Genomic DNA, 21,317 nt, shown 5'->3' with positions numbered 1-21,317 from the left:
GAGGTGCAGAGATGGAGGCCCGTGTGTACCCAGGTAGGTAGCCATGTGATGGCAGTGAAAAGATCTATAGGTTTTTACTTTTGTGTCACACAGATGAGATGAGAGTTTGCTAGGCAAACCAAAATTCTACCCAAGAGGAAAATGAAAAGTGTTACAAATCAACCATTGCACTTTATTTTGTGTAGGAAGCCAAAAACTGGAATATTAATGCTGAATATGGGAGGCCCTGAGACAGTCGGGGAGGTTCATGACTTTCTCCTGAGGCTCTTTTTGGACCGAGACCTCATGACGCTTCCGATTCAAAAGTAAGATTCAGATCAATACCTGTACTTTTTCAGAACCTGTGCAGTGCATTTTGCCTTCCATGTATGTCAGTTCTGTAGTTTAAAAACAAAACCCCCAAAAACGGTTTTAGTTCATATCTGGTGGTGCTAGAGCAGCATTATGACTTTGTTTTTGGTATGAGAAGGATGTGAGAGGAGCAGGATTGCAGGGGACAGAGAAAACAAGTCAGTGAGGCTTCCCCTCCGGCCCTTTCCCCCCAGATCTCTGTCTAGAAATTCAGTGGTCTGGACGCAGCTGAAGTGCCTTTAAAGATCTTTAAAGATAATATTTGTACTTGGCACTTAACAGCTGATTAACACTCAGGGAAGTGATGGGTGCCATTCATCTGTGCTGTGAATATGGGTCCTTGCTGCCCATCTCTTCTTTCACCCTTCCCTCCCTCCCTCCTTCTGTCTCTGCTTTTTCTTTAAAATAGGCTTTTGTAATGAAAAATGTATACATGCAGATGATAAAAAATGCAAATAGTTTAAAAGCATTTACAGTAAAAAGCAAGTGTCCCTTTCCCCTTGGACTCCAGACTCCCACTCACCCACCCTGGAGGTAAGCACTGCTACATCCAGAAATGGTCCATGCACATCTTAGTGTATACACACACACACACACACACACACACACACACACACACACAACACACATACACATGTTTATTTACACCCTCCTCCTTTTTTTTACCCAAATGTGAATGTACTTATGTACATTATTTGTCACTTCATTTTTTTTTTAATTTAACAATGTGTCTTGGAGATTATTCCATAACAGATTGTACAGATCTGGCTCATTCTTTTCTCATGACTCCATAGGCTTGCATTGTGTGGTCATACCCTCACTTATTTAACCAGTGCCCCACTGATGGACGTTGAGATTGTTTACGGTGTTGCAGTGAGCATCCTCGTGCATACATCTTTGCTCACGTGGGCAAGTATATTATAGGATGGATATGCATTTTCTTAAATTAAGAGGACAGTACATGTCCTAATGTCCTTATATGTCCAGTGCAGGATCAAGAGGGGTGAAGATAGTAGCTAGCACATACCCAGGATCCCCTCACGGGTGATTGGTGTCTTGAGTCTTCAGGGTGTGCTGCGAGAACATTTCATGGGATGGAGGTGGCCACTCCTCAGAGCCTATCTGGTTTTCTCTCTCTAAAGGCTTGATCTTTTTAGGCTCGTCTTAAAATTTCACTTTTGTTTTTTTTAAATTGAGTAGAAAATGTTTCTGAGCTGGAATAATATTCATTTACTTCCATGTTCAATGGTTTAGTAAGCTGGCACCAATCATTGCCAAACGCCGAACCCCCAAAATTCAGGAGCAGTACCGCAGGATTGGAGGTGGGTCTCCCATCAAGATGTGGACTTCCAAGCAAGGAGAAGGCATGGTGAAGCTGCTGGATGAGCTTTCCCCGCACACAGGTATGGGCTTTCTCAGCGGACATCTCGCTAGGTTTGTTCTTTCAGAGTAGTTATGAAATTCACAGCACTGTTGGGTGCCCAGTGAGGTTCTGGGTCCCAGCAGCTCCCAATCTGTGTGGGAGGTTCCTGCATGATGCCTGGCCACTGAGCTCAGTTCTCACGCCGTTATCCTTTGTCCCCATCTTACAGCCTTTTCTCTTGCTTCCTTATGTTACAAATAAAAAAGCTAAAGTTTTGGAACATTAGCCTCAAAAGGAAGTTGGAGGTGTGTGTTAAGTTGAGCTGGATTATAAGGAAGAGGCTACCTGCCATGAACAAAGGATACATATTATCATTGTCCTGGGAAGAAATCTTTGGGAAACGGGTTGAGGCTGTTGCTGTTGCTGTTTCTTTCTGTGTGGATGGCTGATTAGATCAGCATTTAGTGCAGAATTAGCTCTGTCACAGCAGCCACGAGGCTCTAAGCATCTCTCAGCACCTGCTTTCAGCTCTTGGCAGTACCATCAGGGTGAGGCATTTAAGTGTCTCGTTGGGCACGGCCCTAAAAAGAGGATTGAGCACGTCTGGTAACTGTTTTCTGAGAATGTCTAACACAGATTATAATCTGCAGAATGAAACATGAACTACATGAATGAACTCTAAGTGCCATATTTAACTGCGTTCACGACACCACTGATTCACACCACTGTTTTCATACAACGTGAAGACACGAGACCTCTGCCGGTTAATTTTAAGACACTGTCTGTTGTAGGCCAGTGTAAGAACTGTTAAAACAAAAAGTGGGCATCTGACGACACATGAAATGTGTTAACTGCAGATGCAGTTTAGGGTTCAGGATCAGGACGGGAGTGTGACACGGTGGGGACCCTCGGGGAGAGCAGCCGCACTGGGCAGGACCGAAAGCGTTTCATTGAGAGTCAGCTCGAGTTGCTCTCGGAATCCACTGTTTGCATCGCACATGGGACAAAGGGCTAGAGCAGATCATCTCACTTGGAAAATTGTTCAGTTGCGCTTTTGAATAGTGGGTTTGCTTCCTGCCTTCACTTGTGGCTGGAGGGCATTTCTTACATGGTTCAGCCACACGTGACACAGCGCATCTTCTAAAATGTTGGGTGAGGGAAACTTGGCTGACCTCTCTATCAAGTAGAGACCAGACTCTAGTTGATCATGATAGAAGGTTTGGTGTGAACCAGATCTGCAGTTGTTGTGCTGTGTTCAGTGGAAGAAGGAGGCGGAAAGGTGCCATCTGTCCTGTGGACGTCTTAGTCTGGTACCCATCACCACAAAGGGCCTTAGTAGAGTCATCAGCCCTGATAAAGGAACACAGATGCATCCTTCCCACCTCCTCCTCTCTCTGTGGTGAGGCTGCCAGGTTGTCAGACCAGACGGGCCAGCAGTGGCCTCCACCTCCCTGGTTGGTCTGGAAAGAGTCCCATAGAATGACCTGGATTTACCCCAGTGTCCCGTCAAACATGGGATCATTTTAACATATGGCCGTTTAGTGCAGAGGGAGCAAGTCACAAGAAGCTAGATTCTGGGACTGATTATCCTCTGCTTTGGTGGGGGCCAAGGAATAATAATATTCATTTCATACTTAGACTCAAAATTGTTGTAGAAATGATTTAAAAAACAGTTTTAAACATTCTATCTTGTAGAGACTTATATGAAAAAAAAAGTCTTGTTCTTCATTAAGACTTTGGGGATAAGTTTAGGGTATCCATGAAGCACAAGTCAGCTCAGTGGCTTGCCCGTCTGGTCACTACATCATTAGACAGGAAAGCATCATTCCTGCCTTCTCGCTCTGTTCACTCCCTCCCTAGTCTTTCATCCACTGATGCCCACATCCATCCATCCTTCTTCCATTCACCCCCCACCAGGTATTTATAAGCCCTGACTGCAAGTTGGGTATACTGATGAGGGGCGAAGTAGCGAATGAGTCACACTCTAACCTTGGTGGAGCTTGGTTCCCAGCAGTTCTTACTGAAGCACTGGTGGGGGCTACTTTGGTTTCTCTGGATCTTGGAAGCGCATCCAGGGCCTGGTCCCAGGAGGGCTTTGGTGCTCACGATCCCAGGGCAGGCATGTCACCAGCCTCTGCGGCCCATGCTGGGACCTTCTGAGGCAGGCGAGTTCAGTTCTTCCTTTCCTCTGCATGGTAGGTGACCACTAATCACTTAAAGCAGGCTTGCTTGGGGGGTGTGATGGGGTGTTTAATGAGGCCCAAGACCACTCATCCATCAGTGGCCCACTGAGTGCTCTCCCTTGTTTGATGCTTCTGCTTAAACAAGAAGCTTCAGGTCTAGTGGGGCCTTGCTGCAGGCCATGTGCCCAAGGATCAGGGAGAACTTTTGAAGACTTGTTGGAGAGAGACTCTACAAAATGAATATGGCGGCTGATGATCACACCGTGTGGATGTGGAAGACAGGAAATAGTCTCATGGTTTGGCAGCTTCTTTAGGGGAACTTTGTGTTGGAGACTGAGAAGATTAGCAGGCGAGGCTCTGTGGCTCCCTCAGGGGCTCGCCCAGGTTACCTAGAAAGAATTTTCTTGTCCTGCTGTCCACGCTTCACTGAGTGGACCTGAGGCTCCGCGATGCCCACCCGGATGTCTCCTTCCCTCCCTCATCTCCTTCCTGCTGCTTTCTGATCTCCTTGCTTCTCTCTGTCTCTTTCTCAGTCCTCCTCTCTTCTTACACTTTTTTTCCTACAAAATTATTAAGTTTACTTTGGAACTGCACCTATCTGTTTATTTATATCTGGAAAAGTTCTCTTTAGGCAAAGAAAAAAAAAGTGATTACAACCAGATAAAAATGTTTCATACTCTCCTTTTTAGGGGAAGTGGTTGTTATCTGGTGACCAGTATAGAAATTTTGAGACTTGCATAGAATTGACTGTTCATGAATACAGTACACTGGGTGAGGGAATGTAACTTGGAGTGGGTTTCCTACTGCACTGCAGTCATTTAGGGAATTCAGAAGGAAATAGATGAGAAGGGTAATCATTGCATTTCATGAAAAGGCTAAATCTAAAATACACTTTAAAAAGTACAGTTTGGTTATCTGGACTGTGGCTGCTTTCAATGAAGCTCTAAGTGCCACTCAGTAAGATCAGTTCGTTCTTTATCGCATGCCAAATGGGGAGGAGCGTGGCTTCGCTGCAGTGGAGCTGGCTTCCCCACTCCTGGCTGTATGACTTCAGGCAGATAACTTAGCCCAGTAAGCCTCTTCAGGAGGATGGGGATGATGACAGAACCCAGCTCCTAGAATCACCGTGCAAATAAAATCAGATAAGCCTGAAAGGCGGCAGCATGGTGCCCAGTACAAGTAACGTGAGCTTTTATTATTCATCGCTGGCATAGGGTTCATGAGCTGATACAGGGTAAGCAGCATTATGCTCTAATTTACTTCTTATCTTTCTCCCAAAGAATCATGCCCAAATCCGACATTTGGACTATTGGACATGCTGAATGAATGGACTGGAAATGAGTGAAGTTCTACTGTTTACAAATCTGGTTTCCCCGTTCCTTTTCTCCCCCTCTGTGTAGTTCTCGCCAGAGTGTTTGTTCGCGGGGCTCTGAGGGTAGATGAGGCTGGACCAGCCAGTCGTGTGTTTGGAGCTCACGCTGGCCAGATGTGGTGCCCGCCAGATGTGGTGCCCGCTGACATCCAGGAGACTCCTTCCTCCCCCTGCGCCCCTGCCGGGGGTAGCCAGCTGCAGGGCGAAAGCTTTCTGGGCTGGCCAGGGGCCTTCTCGAAAGCTTATTTCCTCAGAATAGTTCCCGCCGAAGACAGTGCAGCGTCACTTTTAAAAAAATATGTCTTTGCCGGCCAGCTTGAATTGGACAGTTGAGAACGCATTATCTGTTCTTCCCAGAGTATTTTATTCTCCCTTCTGAAAGAGGTCACCGCCCTGCCTTTATCTGCGAGGGCAGCCTCTCCACCTCTCTTGTCTGTGATGTTGGAGGAACTCCTGGACGTCAACAGACCAGGCTGCAACTCTCAGCTGCTGGGCAGCTGAAAAGAAAATGCGAGAAGCTGACTGACCTGCAGCATGTGGGGGATCTGACCCTGTCAATCTGATAATTTTATTGTCTCAAAATAGATTAGAAAGCGAATTCCACTTCGGCCTCAGCTCTGAGCACCAAGAGCTCTTTAAAAATGGACTTGATGATATTGTGATAGTTGGCAGTTTTAGCAAGAACCACATAATCTTTGAGCAATCAGTCACTGGGAGTTCGCTTACAGGGCTGTGCCCTCTGGTGAGTTTTAACTGAAGTTTACCATATTTTATGCAAGAGACCAGAAAATTGATAGCCTAGAAGGGACAGACAGCTGAAATTATTTCATCTGTACCCCTTCCTTCCTCTTTTTGTCATCCCCAGGCAGGGAATATTGAAAGAGACTGCCCTTTCCGTGCACGTGCGTGCTTCTCTCTCCCATCAGTATTCTGCTTCTGTGTTTGATGACGTGCTCCGTTGATTCAGCCCCCTGGGTCAAGTTATGGAGGAATGTTTTCTCAATCTATATACCTGTCTATAATATAGACGTATCTATATTCTCAATCTGTGTACATCTATATATACATATATACACACACAGACATATGTATACACATATATAGACACACACAATAAACGTATTATCTTTTTTCTCCACTTTAACCCAAGTGTTGCTTGTGGCAACTTGGTGTCACGTTCTTAGTTGCAGCCCCCGTTAACGCCTGGACAGTAACATCATCTTGGGTTTACTGTTCCTTGATGTTTACGTTGTGTATTTTCAGCCTCATCCCTGTTATAAGTTAGGTGTCATCCTATGAAAAGACAAGGAAGCAAGACTTGATAACTTTAAAAAAACGTTCCATTTTATGATTTAATAAATGTCTAAGAAATTGTGTGGTTGCAGGTGGATTTAAAATACAGGAGGATAAAGAGGAGACAGGAGGGGGAACTGACAAAGCGACGGGAGAAGGGATGCCTTGAAGACGTGCACTGACTTGGGCCATTTAGGTTCCAGAACAATGGTTTTAAATCCCATTAAGTGCCTTCAATTTCAGAATTTATTGTTAGATTTTTTCCCATATAAGTGAGGGGAATCATTTCCATCATTTGTTATCAATGAACTTTTATTGAGTACCCCAGGGTTTTTATATAAAGTAGGTGGCCTGGCATCTGAGGGAACAGGAGGAGGGGACTTGGGTGACGAGAGAGGCTGGGGTCACAGGCTTTGGGGTGGGAAGACCCACGTTATCATTTTGTCTCGACCATGTGCTAGGTGTGACTTTGGGGCATGTTCATTAACCTTTGAGAGTCTGTTTCCTTATCTGAAAAATGTGGTTTATGTGAGGGGAGGGAAAGCATCATGTCTTCCATGGTAGCTGGTACGTAAGGGGAGGTTATACTTTAAGAATAAATGCTAGTTCTTTCTCATCTTCTCTTGAGCTTCTCTTATCTCAGCCGAGAGCAGAGAAGAAGGCAGAGAAGCTTGAGTTTTAAAAATCATGTGCTAAGTAAAGGGGTGTGTGTGTGTGTGTGTGTGTGTGTGAGGGGCGGGGGGGAGGTTGATCACAGAAAATAGTGATTAAAAATCCATGCGCTAGCGGAGGACTGGATAAGATCCAAGGGATATTCTAAGCTTGCCTGCATTATCAGCATCCTAGGAAATTAGGTTAACTGTTCTTTGTTCTGGGCACTGCATTCTGTTTGGGATCTATATAAAGATGAACACTTCTTCCTTTCCACACATGCTTCCCTAATAGCTCCTCACAAGTACTATATTGGATTCCGGTACGTCCACCCTTTAACAGAAGAAGCAATTGAGCAGATGGAGAGAGACGGGCTTGAAAGGGCGATTGCTTTCACACAGTATCCGCAGTACAGCTGCTCCACCACAGGTAAGGCTTCTCTCTGACGGTGGGAGGGTGGATGCGGCCCTAGCAAAAATAACCAGGGAACCTGAGTGTGGAAGGGAAGGATAAGTCATTTTTGATTTGAATGGCAAATCCAGCCCATCTGCTTTAAACACAAGAGTCCAGGTCAGTCCATTTGAAATTTCATGGTTCATCTGTCCCTTGAGTTATTGGCCAGGCAGCTAAGAATTACAAATGGTGGGTGAAGGCAGTGGCTTCCAGTGCTCAGTGCTTTAATGCAGCTGTGTAACAGATCAGTCATGCACCTGAAGCCACTTTCTATGTTTGTGTAATAAGCCTTATGTTTATGGCTACCCTAATATTCTTATTAATGTAGCAAAGGTGATAGCTGTTTCCATGTTGCAAACAGAGGTGTCCACATGACATTGGAAATATTGGTATATGTTTTGGTTTTGCTTCGGTTAGGGGTTGGTTTCTGGTTAAACAAAGCCCAGTTTGTGGTTTCCTTTGCAAACTCCTCTCAGCGTTCTAGATTTTGGAAAATACTATTGTGTGCTATATACTATTATATATTTAGCTGGAGCTGGAGAAGAACCTGTTTGCCAATCTCCGTCTCATTGGGCATAGGTAAATCTTCTATTGTCACCCACAAATACATTTGTTTGCATTCTTTTTCAAGGATTATTAGCCCATTTTTACTCCCAAATTGCTTTTGGACATTAGTGCCTATTATTTCTAAAACTTATAAGGAGAAAACAAAAGGCTACTGGAAGAAATCTTGTGTGTGTGCCTTAAATATTTGTTCAGAGCACCTGTGCAAATGCCCGAGTCCTCAGACACCCTCAAGAGTTCGAATTGTGATTTCTTTGGGGAATGTACCTCTACAACTTTAAAATGTCCAGTAATACACTATTGGAGAATAAGTCGGGTTTTATACATTTCTAAGCTATACTTTTGCCTGGCTTTTAAAAATATACCTGAACATGTAAATGTCTGCTCTTAAGATTAAACAAGTTAAGAAGATGGTTATTTATATACAAAGGACTGACTAGGGTTTCATCGCATTGCTGGCTCTACCAAGTGTGTTTCAAACGTCAATGTCTGTACAGTTTTCCTCTAGTACATCTGGTACATCACTTCAGAGACATGACAGCCTTTGGGAAGTGTGTTCATTCTCTGAGGCCACTGGAGGGTCACTTGTCCGTTGTTTTATTTAGACACACATTGTGGCAGACCCAGTATATTCTATGTATCAACTACATTTTTTTTTTAAATCAGGCAATTTTTAAAGTTATATTTTCCCCTCGATTACTACTTTTGGTGGTTCATTGAATGTTTCTGAGTGATCCAGAGACCTACTGCAGCTTCTAGAAGACCTTTTTTACATCTGGAAGTGGCATTCACCTGGGAATCATGGTTTGCATTGTGAAGATGGTGGTGGCTCCTTTGTGATTTCTGGAGAGACGGTTTTTGAACCTGGAATGAACTCAGTTTGGACTTATCGGACTCATTCTATTCAGCAAAATGGAACTCAATTTATTTTTTTGAAAATTGAGTCTTAGCCTGAGAGTACCTTTGATTTAAACATGGCTTTGTCCTGGCTAGCATTTTAATTTGGAGACCTAACAGATGAATAGTTCTCATAATTAGAGAAACCAGTGGCGCTGGGAGGCCCGGCAGTGTTCTGGAGCTTTTGCCCCATGTGAAGGTTGAGGAAAAGGCCCATGTTAGGGTTAGTTTCATCCGATTAAGGCTTGGCACCAATGCCAGCTCCTCTAGGTCAGGAGAAATTGACATTGAGTTGACACCATCTGCCTTCCTTTGGTCTCTGAATTTTCATGATTTCCATCTCTTGCTTAGAAATACAGGTTTTGTTGGATTACCTGTAAGGATTTGGTATCCATTTGACTTATTCTAAGGAATGATGATAATTCTATAAAGCAGGCAAAAATAGAGAATGCTCATAGAAACCTTAATAAGCTGTTTTTATCAACAAACCTTTTTTTTTAATAAAAAGGATGGTTATAAAGCTTTTATTGTAATGTGAAAAATATTCATCTCATAATATTAAGTAGAAATGCCCTAAATACTCAGGGTACAAAATTGCATATATACGAAAATTACAACTTTGGAAAACGAAACAGCTATAAAGAAAAATAACTGGAAAGAACCATATTAGAATAAAACAATGAGTATATTAGCATGCTGGGGTCATGGCCGGGTTCTTTTTTCCTTTCTTTCCCACCTCCTACATTTTCTGTAAATGGGAGTGATCACCTTCATTACGGGGTAAGAAAATTTAACATGCTTTCGATTGTAGCATTGTCCTTGCAAATGACGACTGCTTGTATTTTATGCATCCGCCACCATCCTGCTTCTCACTAGAAATGGCCTCCGTGATCTTTGAAAGGCTGTTGAAATTGATTGCTTTTTAGTGGTCTTCATTTGCAGGGTAGTTAAATCCATATGCATTTTAGCATATTGAAATGATTGTCATTAGACTGGCTCAGTATAGAAGCAGGTGCCTACTTTGAACTTACACTACTGCCTTCTGTTTTTTATGTTCACCATAGTACCCATGCATGTACTAAGTCACCCCTGTGTATTTCAGGCAGCAGCTTAAATGCCATTTACAGATATTATAATGAAGTGGGAAAGAAGCCCACGATGAAGTGGAGCACGATTGACAGGTGGCCCACACATCCCCTCCTCATTCAGGTAAGCCAGCCACTGCCAGCTGCTCCTGCCACTCCAGCGTCTGGGTAGGTCAGGCTCTTGTCCCTGTGTGTTTTTTGGGTGTCCTTCTGAGCTTCACTGTTCTCTTATGTAAACTATGTGCTGGGGATTAATAAAAGGTATTAGAGTCTTGATTAATTATGACAAGAGAAAATAATTTTAAAGATGAAAGGTTAAACTCTTTTCTTTCTTCAGATTAATAATATTAGTTACAAACCCTAGTAGAATTATGTTTTGAGTTTTGTGTTTCACAGTGACTAAAAGGACGATAAAGATTATGCAGGGCGTTTCATCTGATCTCCATTCATAGACTGAATGACCAACAGATCAATCCTCTATTTTCTAAATCATTTAAAATAGCCAGAGATTTAAAATTTTTAATACTAACATAGCTACATATTCTGAGACATGAAATAAACTTAACATTTCAATTGAGAAAGTTTCATATATTAAAAGAAGTTACAAATTTCCCCTACACAGTTTATATTATTTATAGTAATGGATGCTGGAGTGTAGGAGAATCAGTTAAAACTACAATTCTAAAGCTTTGAATTGGTGTTACTATACACTTCTTTGCTCTTTGACTATGGAAATGCTATTGGTTATTGCCCTAAGTAGTACAAATATTGCTTTGTTCTGTTGGTGGAAGTTTCTGCTTTTGAGTTGGTTTAGGTAGGAGAAATACTAAGTGATTTAATTTCATCCAGTGGATGTTTAATTCCTTGTACATTTTCTTCCAAAATACCAGCTTAACACTTTTTTTTTTGTGGGCGAGCCTGGAGTCACTTAAAATGTAACCACTAGATGGTGCTAGACATTGTTAAAAGCTGGCCAGCTCACCCCTGAGCAGTGCTTTCCCTAAGCACGTAAGTGATGTCAAGGGTTAACATGTGTAGGTTGAAATCCAGTTTTAAGTAAAAAGTGAGACGTGAAAAGGAGACTCCTTCCCTCAGAGAGGGGTGTAGTTTTGGTTGTTCCCCACTCTCCTGTTCCTTGCTGGGTCCAGTCAGTACCGCCTGAGGCCCGAGCCCGGCCTGCCTGTTTCACTCTTGGAGGCCTGTGATTGGGGTGTTTCCGGTCAGCACTGACATGTGGCAGCAGAGAGCCGAGGGATCTGCACAGCATCTGCCTCCCCTGATAGAGTGCATAATTAGATTTGCATTAAAATTCAGTCCTTTGAAAAGGAGGGAAGCAGAAAAGATGGAAGGAAGTCTCTGTTCATAAAATGAAAGGGAATTTTAGAGGCATTTATCTGCCCTCCTAGATGGCGTGATTGAAGGCTCTGAGAGCTGCCTGCCTCTTTCATTCTGCAGAGAGACTGCATGGAGAAAATACCGCAGATGGATTTTAGATGATTTAAGTAGCGCTCCCACTTGCCCACAGCTCCTGAGTTTTGATGGTGGCTTAGAGTCTGCTGTAAGCCATAACAAATTGTGTTTCTACTTGCAGTCTTGCAAGATAAGAAAAAGGAAAAAACACAACTAAAAACTGGGGGGAAATAAAAATTTCTAGTTAGATTTTATTCTTAATATTATGTAGATTACATGAGAAGGAGATTTGATAACTGGCCAAAATAGAAAAAAAACCCAAACTAAAACCCTAAACTAAAACTAAAAATATTGTTAAAAACTAAAACTAAAAACCTTGTTTTTAATCTACATTTCTGCTTATTACAGGAAGTAATTACTCAAAATAGTCATTTTACTACTATTATCTAGCTGCTGGAATGTTTGGAGTAAATGTATGCTCCAGGCTTCTGATAGACTTCACAGTGGGCCTCCTTCACTAGGCTTTTGTTCAAAAATAATCTTTTCTGAGCATCCTTAGTTTCTGCAAAGACCACCAGAAAGTATTGTTTTTGTTTGTATCTTATCCTATCACATTGACTCTATAGGTAAATTATAAATTTTGAAAAGGAAGCTAACTCTCTAGGCACCATTTTGTGCCTTGGAGCATCAATATACCAAATTTTGAGGGTTCTGGAAAGATGAATAATACCCCAATATTTATTAGGGAATAATTTGCTCATCCTGTAATATTAACCACTGATATATCAAAACACCAACAAGTACAAATTTACATGGTTCTGGTAAATTGTCCTTTATAATATTTTAAAAACCTTTTTAATTTGGAAATAACTTCAAGCATGCAGAGAAGTTACAAGACTAAGAACAGTATGTAAGGAACTCTTGTCTACTGTTTATTCAGATTCACATATTAGCATTTATCCCACTTTATATTTGATGCTCTGTGTGTGTATGCATGTGTATATCTATGTATAGATAATTTTTTTCTGAACCTTTTAAAAGATATATATATATACAAATATATATACCTAAACAGCAGAGATATTTTTTTCTTCAACGATGATACAGTATTCAACGTGAGCAAATTTAACATTGATACTTAAAACTATCAAACCTACATTCATATCCCAATTTTGTCAGTTGACCCACTAATGTCCATTGTAGCATTTGCTTTGTAAGTTAAATGACAGAACAATTAAAGAGTGAGATGAAAGACAGCCTCTCAGATCTGGTATTCCAGCACCTATTGATGTGAATCGGAAAGTGCCAAGGAGACGAAGGGAATTAACTGGTCTGGCGGACAGAGGTGTGGAGGAGGTGGCGGGACCTGCGTTCTAGCCCAGGTCCCGCAGACGCGACTGAATGGGCCCCCAGGTGGACCGCATGTTTCCCCCTCTGTGAATTTAATGAGACTTGTACAACCTCTCATCTGTTGTTATGAAGGTCATTATGGAGATTGACTCATCGAGGAAAAGACTGTAAAAATAGAACCGTATTTTCTTATTCCTCTCCTATTTCTGTCTAATGTATTTTAATGTGATATGCCTGAAAGCCAAACTCAGGAAGATTTAGAAAGACCCTGTAAGCTGTTTTCCTGCTAACCGAGCAAATGAGAGGTCTTAAAACAACTTCTCCTTCCCATCTGTGTTCCCTTTCCATCTGGAAGTGTGCCCTGTGCCTCCCAGGGGGACGCAGATCCAGAGCATTCATTTTCAGTGAGCCATTAGCGAGCTTTAGAACTTTCCCATCAAATTCCCTCGGCCCCTGAAACCGTTATGAGCCATTTTGATGATGAACCAAAGCAAGAGACTGTACAGTTTGCAATTTTTAAAAAAGAGAGTCCCGCTGTTTGGGGGCTTCTCTGAGATTTTTGGTGTAACTCTCATTAAAAAAATATTTTCTTTTCTTTCCATGTCCTTCCCACTTCCTCCTTCCCCTCCTTTCTTGGTGTCCCTGCAGTGCTTTGCAGACCACATTCTGAAAGAACTGGACTGTTTTCCACCTGAGAAGAGACGTGAGGTGGTCATTCTTTTTTCTGCCCACTCACTGCCAATGTCTGTAAGTAAGAACGTTTTATTGGATGACCTAGTGGTAAAGGATTTCAAAGTGTGTAACGTGGACCCAGCTTCCCTCCGGTCTTCAGCCGAGTTCAAGGATGAAGTCGAAATTCTCAAACTGAACTCGGTGCTGATTTAACTAGACTCACTTCTTGAAAAATAATAATTCATTCAAATTTTAATATTGTGAATAGATGTTGTCTTAATAAATCCCTTTAAAATGGTAGCTTGAAGATCTATTCCAATATGAGAGTTTTTAATAAGTGGGACAGTTAAAAGAAGACAGTTGAAAGCTTTGCCTGGCCTGTTGAAGGGGCTCAGCCTGATGGTTCAGGGTGTTGAATTGTAGGGCCTCCCTATTCAGACAGCGCTTTCAGTCCCATTCTTTTGTCCTCAAGACTTGACAGGGGCTGTTTGAATTCCAGGAAGCGATTAATTTTGAATTTGCCCAGAGTGGGGACCACATTTTGGCAAGTGAATATTGAGTGTATCAAATTATGATCCAGTTGCTCCTTATTTTCTCACATTACACTGGGTATTCATTAAAACACTGCTTCTGTGCTGTAGCTGTTGCATTTTTGGAAACAAGATTGGTGGAGCGGGTGTGCTGCGTGAGATACAGGAGTGCTTGGGAGAAGTAGCCAGTTTCATCAGCTCAGAACTAGCATTGCGCCCTAAAAAACATTGCTCTCAAAGCTGGAAAGGTGGTGGATCACATCTTCTTGGGTGCTAGTAAGGTTTTTAGCTCCGGGGTTCCCGGCATTAACCTGAGTGTCTGATCATCTGGGCCGCTCTTCTGACTGACCTGTACTGCCACCTGGTGGTCACCAGGGTGGAGCCCTTTGCGGCATTTCCTCTCCTCCCTCTCCCCTAAGCCCATTCTGCAGTAGGTGGTCGCTCTGGAGATCCATTTCTGTCTTCTGGAAGCCTGACTCTTGTATTTTAACAGGTGCATATTCTCTTCTCTGGTACCACGCAAACCCTTTTCACACGTCCATCCTCTTGCTCCGCCCTCATCCTTTCCCTAACTGTCCCGTGTGTGATGAGGCCATGTCTGAAGTGCCTGCAGGCAAGCTCTTGAGCTGGGAAAGGAGGAAACACGTTTTTATCTGTGAACAATCCCAGGTGCTGCCCTCTCTCCTCTCACCTCCCACCTCACTCACTTCCCTTTCTTCCCCTAAGGGACTGAGCATGCTGCATCCAGGGGTTTTTTTGCTACCCGAGGTCCTGGGTGGGACTGGGGAATCCCGTGAGGAGGAGAAGGAGAGGGTGGGGAAAGACAGCGGGGGCGTCGGTTGGCTCTGCCACAGCTCTTCTTTTCCGCTGCATTTGCATCTCATGACTTCTCCTCCTTAATGACTCACTCACCCTAACGTTCACCGCTTTTGTTCAGCTGGCCCACACTGACTCAGTAGCTCTATCCATTGTCCTTACATCACTCTTTCACTTCCATTTCTAAAATCAGCCACTCAGGTGACTGCTAAGAGTGAGGTCCCATCTCCCAGCTTTTCTGTATCATTTTCCCTGTTTCCAATGGGGAAACGAAGAAACCCATCCTCCACTGTGGAACATTGTCAATCTCCCATGAATATCATAGAACACAGAGTTTGACACATTCCTAGGGACCTTAGAGATGACTGAGTACAGTGTTCTCCCTTGGCCGATGGACTAAATCCAAGGAAGCTTGGTGACTGAGCAGAGGATATGATCATTAGTGCAGAAGACAAGGGGCAGTCTCCGGTCCAGGGCTCACGCCATCTCACCACACAGCCCATGGCTCTTGGAACCCTTCACAGTGTTGGCAACTAAACACCCGTGTGTCTCTGCTGCAGGTGGTCAACAGGGGGGACCCCTATCCTCAGGAGGTGGGCGCCACTGTCCAGAGAGTCATGGATAAGCTGGGTTACTCCAACCCCTACCGACTGGTTTGGCAGTCAAAGGTAGGTGGCTTCCACACATCCGCATGCTGTCAGCTCTCTTGAGGATGTTCATTTCAGGACTTATTTATAAAATGATCCAATTTGGCCCTTTCACGTGGACAGGATGTTCTGTAACCTGATTGCTCACACGAGCAGAAAGAACTCTGCAAGCAAATAAGATGCAGAGGAAACCAAGTGACTACTTCAACTCCACTGATTCCATTGAAATAATAGCTTACTTTTAGTTGCAATCACAGAAATTGTTATTTGTATTTTGCCAACTTCTAGAAGGATTCGAGCTTCATACAGAAGTGCCAAAACCTGCTAGAGCAGGTGTGAAAGCATGACCCTCAGTCTTAGGGGGAGGTGCGTGCGTGTCCGAGGTGGTGGGCTGGGGTGTGTCATAGACACGGGAGACGTGGCGCCTGTGCGCCTTCATCCTGCTTTCTCATAGGTGGGTCCGATGCCCTGGCTGGGTCCGCAAACAGACGAGGCCATCAAAGGGCTTTGTAAGAAGGGGAGGAAGAATATCCTTTTGGTTCCGATAGCGTTCACCAGCGATCACATTGAAACGCTCTATGAGCTAGACATCGAGTACTCTCAAGGGCTAGCCAAAGAGGTAAGTGTGATTGTTAATCCCACTGTGATTTGCTTTAAAGGGAAACTCTCTCTGTGACGATCTAATTGTATTATTTAAAAATATTGTCCAGCATATGTTTGCAGGTACTATGGCCTCACTCTTCTGAATGATACTTAATCTGAGTAGTGATCTCAGCACATCAGCCTAATTCCATGTGAGCCTTGGGAAAGTACTTTTGTGCTTTTGAGAAACCGGGGGCACCGTGGCAACGTCATTTGGTTTAGTTTGAGATATTGTACTCCTTGGAAGTAATAAAAACTACATCTCCTTAAGAAAAAAATAATTGTACTTCTCACCAGTTCGGAGGAAAAGAGCTTTATTGCTCTATAATTCCCCTTCGTCACCTGTTAGTGCCCTTTGCTCGGGCTGTTACACGACTTCGGGTTGGGTTGTGAGGTGTATGCGGGTCATCACCATTGGAGACTGCGGAGTGACACTGGAGCAGTGTGTGAAACTGTGCGACTTCCCTGACCTCTTTCATGCACTCACTTAATTGGCTGTTTGCTCCCATGTTGTGATCAACCTGCTTATTGAAATAACAAATACCATCCTTGTAATGTAATGTATGGATGTGATTGCCATCAGGGTGGAGAAAACTGCTGTTCACCCATCTCATGGCTCCCGAGGGCCAGTCTTAAACTTGAGTCCAGTTCATAGTGTTGTTTCTCTGGGAATTGTGGAAGCCTTGGGACCCAAGAAGCCCTTGCCCACTCATCTTCTGCCAGAACCCCTAGCCCTGGTCATCCCACATGTGATTGATGGAGGCCTGGCCTCAAAGGATACTTCACCCTCTCTGGGACTGGGTGGCAGGTGCAGGGCAGGGTGGAGGGTGGGCTGGGGAAAGTTTCAGCTGGCACTCAGCCCCACAGGTGTTTGTATATAGATGCTGGCCATCAGTCCCACGTGGATGGAGGTAGAGGCTGTGTAAGTTATTTGTCCGTAGTTCTGATGAATTTATGGGCAAGTTGTAATTGGCTAAAGTGAGATCGTAGGGTTGTCTGTGGACTCCGTTTAGTGACGCCTCCTGCGTCCCAGCGTGCCCTTGGCTAATTGTGTCTTGCTGAAAAGACTGACTGTAAGCAAATACCATTCATACCAGTGTATTTGGAAACTAATTTTTGTTTGTATTGCATGATAATTCACATTCTAAATTATTCAACTGAAGCCATTCCTTAGTAATCAAATGGATTATTAGTGACTAATACGTAGGTCATACAGAGGATAAAGAAAACCACCTAGCTGCAATTTATCTCCTTATTTCAATGGGAGAATATACTGCGTGTAAAACTACAGACTTTCTCTAAAAAGTAGTTTGAAATTTTTGCCCAAAATACAGATTATTTTTTTTGATAAGTTAATTATTGCTTTTTGATAAATTATTGCTTTTTGATAATAAAAATAAAGAACTCAGGCAGTTCAGAGAAGTATGACGCAGTAGAATTCACTCAGAATCTTACCCCTGAGACGAATGTTGATATTTTGATAAAAATAAGTTCCCTTTTCCCTCTGCATGTGTGTATCTTAACAAAAAATGGTATTCTTCTACACACTTAATAAAAATGGTATTTTATTCATACTGTTTTGTAACTTTTTTTCTTAAAAATATATTATGGACCCAACTATATAAATCTAATTTGATCTATATAATTATTTTTTTTAACAGAGCCTTGATTAGCATACATTTAAGATGTTTCTCATTTTTTTACATTCATAAACTGCTCTGTAATAAACGTCATTTGCTTTTTTATTTTTCCAATTATTTTCTTAGAAAAAAATTCCTAGACATGGAAGGTGAGTGTTGATACAGATTTTATTGGATTGTCCTACAGAAATATATCCTTTTTAACTCGCCCATCAGCAGTGTTCGAGAACACCGGCCAACACTGGCTGTTCTGCTGCCTTTGACTTCTACGTGAAGTTTTAGAATATAATCTTTTTTTAAGTTGAGAGCTATGTGTCTGCTGCATCTCACCATTTCCCCCTTTTCGGTCTTCTGATGTTCATGCTTACTTAAAAGATAAAGCAACTGAAAAGCCATCAGCCTGTCAGAGGGGAGAGAGAACCTCACTGCCTGAGTAAATAGTAATTAGGTATTTCTCCGTTATTTGGGGGATAATTAGATGGAACTCACCGGATATTTTTGGAGAGAGGAGCAGGGATGGTTGTGAAACAATCCTTAGGTGTTTTGTTTTAGATTTTTCTATGGAAGAATATGTTTAAACACCCAGCTCTGCACTGGATCCAATCTAGGTTCAATATACATTAAATGAATTTACCTCTTTAGGCACTTGGAATCAAAGCATGTATAAAAATGTACATAATTAAAGCAACATTCTGCTTAGGTTGAGTCTGTAAAAGCCTGCATTAGAAAGGTAGAATTAAAAAAAAAGAACAGTAAGCAGATTTAAATTATTTGAATATTCTATCAAATACAACCTCAAAAATGGCTTGAAAACACAGCACCCACAGGAAGGTAATGGGGGAAGGGACAGAAATTGAAGAACAATTTTACGGTGAAAAAGCAACACGTATGCCTGGTCCCGGGACTGCTTTCATTTCCGAGTATTCTGGGAACACATAGGTGGTAAGACGTTGAGTTGTGTGTGTGTGTGTGTGTGTGTTTGTAACAGTCAGTGTCTTTAAAAAAGAAAAACAACAAACAAAAAGAAAAATAAAATGTGTATGTTTTTCCTCCGTTTTCTCATGTGATTCAGTGTGGAGCTGAAAACATCAGAAGAGCAGAGTCTCTTAATGGAAACCCGCTGTTCTCTAAGGTATCCTCCGTGTTGCAGCCGTTTTAGTAGAACATATCGGAGGGCAGTCCTCTGAGAAACTCTTACAGAATATTGGTTTTCTCACTTATTAGAACGTTTTGAGTTCCAATTAATTACAAAAATAAAATCGAATTCCTTATACTCTCGCTCTTTTTCCCTTTTGAGAGCCCCCATTTTCTCATTTCCACCCACCTACAGCCGTGTCTAATTCAAAACCTGCCTTTCAGAGACAACGTTCAGCAGGTGGGGTAAGAGGATTTCATTTTCTAAAATCTGTATTTTAAACTCTGCCCTAAGCTGAGCATTCTTAGGACAGGAAGACGTTATAGAATTTGGTTCCAAGGATTCATAATCCAGATGAAAAGAAGCCCCATGCCCTCGTGATGATCTGGGCAGGCGGGAGGGGGTGCGGGCGAGCAGCAGGCAGACCTCGCGCTTCTGACGGACCTTGCCCTCCTGTCGTCCGCCCCACAGGCCCTGGCCGACCTGGTGCACTCACACATGCAGTCCAAGGAGCTGTGCTCCACGCAGCTGACTCTGAGTTGTCCGCTCTGCGTGAACCCCGTCTGCAGGGAGACCAAATCCTTCTTCACCAACCAGCAGCTGTGAGCCGGGCCAGAGCACCGGTGGGATCAGGCAAACGCCCAGCCCCCTGCCACCTCCGAGGGAGGTGGAGGAGGGTGTATTTAGCGATCAATGGAGGAAGTTACATTAGCTGAGTTACAGCCTTTGGCCACCGATTGTGTGATTTCTTGAGGAATGGACTCTGAAATCCTTATTGAGGGCTTTTTATTTATATAGACCAATACAGTAAGCATTTATATTCCCCCTCTCGAGCTAAAGTTACTAGTTTGGAGTATCCACTTGAAATGAGTTTTAAAAATTTATCTTATGAGGCGCACAGGTACTTTCAATACCGATTTTGGTTTTATTGCGCAAAAAATCCCCTGCAAGGGTACAGAGTCCCCTCTGGGCTGTCACTGTGAATGAGATCTGTTTACAGTCTCATCCTTGTTTTTTTGTGAAGTGAACTTAGTTGAGTAAGTAAAATATAATTTGCAAAAAGAAATGTTACCTCCTCTTTCCCTAGGCCCTTGTGTACCAGAATGCCGGGCAGGTGATATGGTCGCCTACACTGGCTGCTTTTCCGGTGATGTCACTATTAATTGGTCATTTTGGTCCTGGTGTCTGGACCTCACTTTCCTCACCATCGAACCGAATCAGGTATAGATTCCAAAAGTGCTTTGAGATTCCCCAAGCGCACAGGGCTGAAAAATGTGTAGGAATCCATGCCTTGGTGTGAATCAGAGGTGCCACGGGAAGGGGGGCTCCGGCTGCTTTTTGTCTCCAGGGACAGGGAAACGCTGATGAAGGGCTTCGTGTTCAAGCTCCTCCCAGGACCTCGCTAGCCTTTCCTTTGAGCATCTTCATCTTGCTTGAATGTCCCCTTTCTGCATATTTGTTTGAAGAATTATTTTAAAAAGTCAACTATGTTGTGTAACCTCAAATTCTTTCTTAATTTATAATTTTTGTTACCAAAATTATATAACCAAGCTCTAGGAAATTTGGAAAATAGAGAAAAGGAGAATAGTTGTCTGCAACAACTGTTAATCATATTATTGTATTTCATGTTTGTCTTTTCCTGTGGACATTTTAGATGCCATTGTAACCTTGAACTTGTGAGTGAAAAGTTGTTCTAACAGTATTAGAATCGGATTTTCTACACCTGGATTTAAGTGGACTAAAAAAATCTCTGTTGGATCCATAATGAATTTGTAAGAATTATTTTCTCTTTCTTTTAAGCCCTAAAACATTGTTCTTCAAAAGAGCGTTTCTTTGATTTTTTTTTTAAAGCCAGTTCATAAAGTGAAAGTATTAAAGGAGTCATAGATCTTCTATATTCAGGATTTACTATATTAATAAATATTACGACATCATTAAAGTTTTATCCAGTTTGATTCATGCTCTCTGTTAAATCAAAAGTAATCCAAATTAGCTAATAATCAAAATTATTAAATAAGAGGAATTTATTTTGTAATACAAGAAATGAAACATGCCACCCAGTTTAGTTAATAGTTTTCCCACACTGATAACGGCTTTGAAACTTGAGTAGCATCTACATTTTTTTCAAAAAATTGGTTTCCTATTAGTATATTGTGTTTCCAGAAAAAGGTACAAGGCATTGATCGTTGTTCAGAATTTTTCTCATCTGTTTCCATCTGCTTTGGGGGAACTGGATCCAAGGTCTATTTTGAGTGACTGTCCC

General features: G+C 42.5%; 1 protein-coding gene across 2 annotated transcripts in view; it reads left to right on the top strand.

Annotated features, from left to right (window-relative positions):
• FECH (ferrochelatase) overlaps nucleotides 1-20,993 on the top strand; it is a 30,910-nt gene extending 9,917 nt beyond the window's left edge. Inside the window, exons 3-11 of one of the 2 annotated variants that reach the window (XM_031441847.2) lie at nucleotides 186-305; nucleotides 1,606-1,754; nucleotides 7,508-7,642; nucleotides 10,230-10,336; nucleotides 13,621-13,719; nucleotides 15,551-15,658; nucleotides 16,092-16,256; nucleotides 18,992-19,051; nucleotides 19,526-20,993. In XM_031441847.2, coding sequence (XP_031297707.1) covers nucleotides 186-305; nucleotides 1,606-1,754; nucleotides 7,508-7,642; nucleotides 10,230-10,336; nucleotides 13,621-13,719; nucleotides 15,551-15,658; nucleotides 16,092-16,256; nucleotides 18,992-19,051; nucleotides 19,526-19,660 — 1,078 coding nt within the window. In that variant the 3' untranslated portion in view covers nucleotides 19,661-20,993. Of the gene's footprint in view, nucleotides 1-185; nucleotides 306-1,605; nucleotides 1,755-7,507; nucleotides 7,643-10,229; nucleotides 10,337-13,620; nucleotides 13,720-15,550; nucleotides 15,659-16,091; nucleotides 16,257-16,347; nucleotides 17,854-18,991; nucleotides 19,052-19,525 lie in introns of those variants that run through there. The other variant, XM_064480364.1, reaches the window with a different exon arrangement.
• The last annotated feature ends 324 nt before the right edge of the window (nucleotides 20,994-21,317 follow it).

Source organism: Camelus dromedarius, chromosome 28 (genome assembly GCF_036321535.1).
Source record: "Camelus dromedarius isolate mCamDro1 chromosome 28, mCamDro1.pat, whole genome shotgun sequence".
NCBI classification, from domain to species: domain Eukaryota; kingdom Metazoa; phylum Chordata; class Mammalia; order Artiodactyla; family Camelidae; genus Camelus; species Camelus dromedarius.
This window is presented reverse-complemented; position numbering and strand designations above follow the sequence as displayed.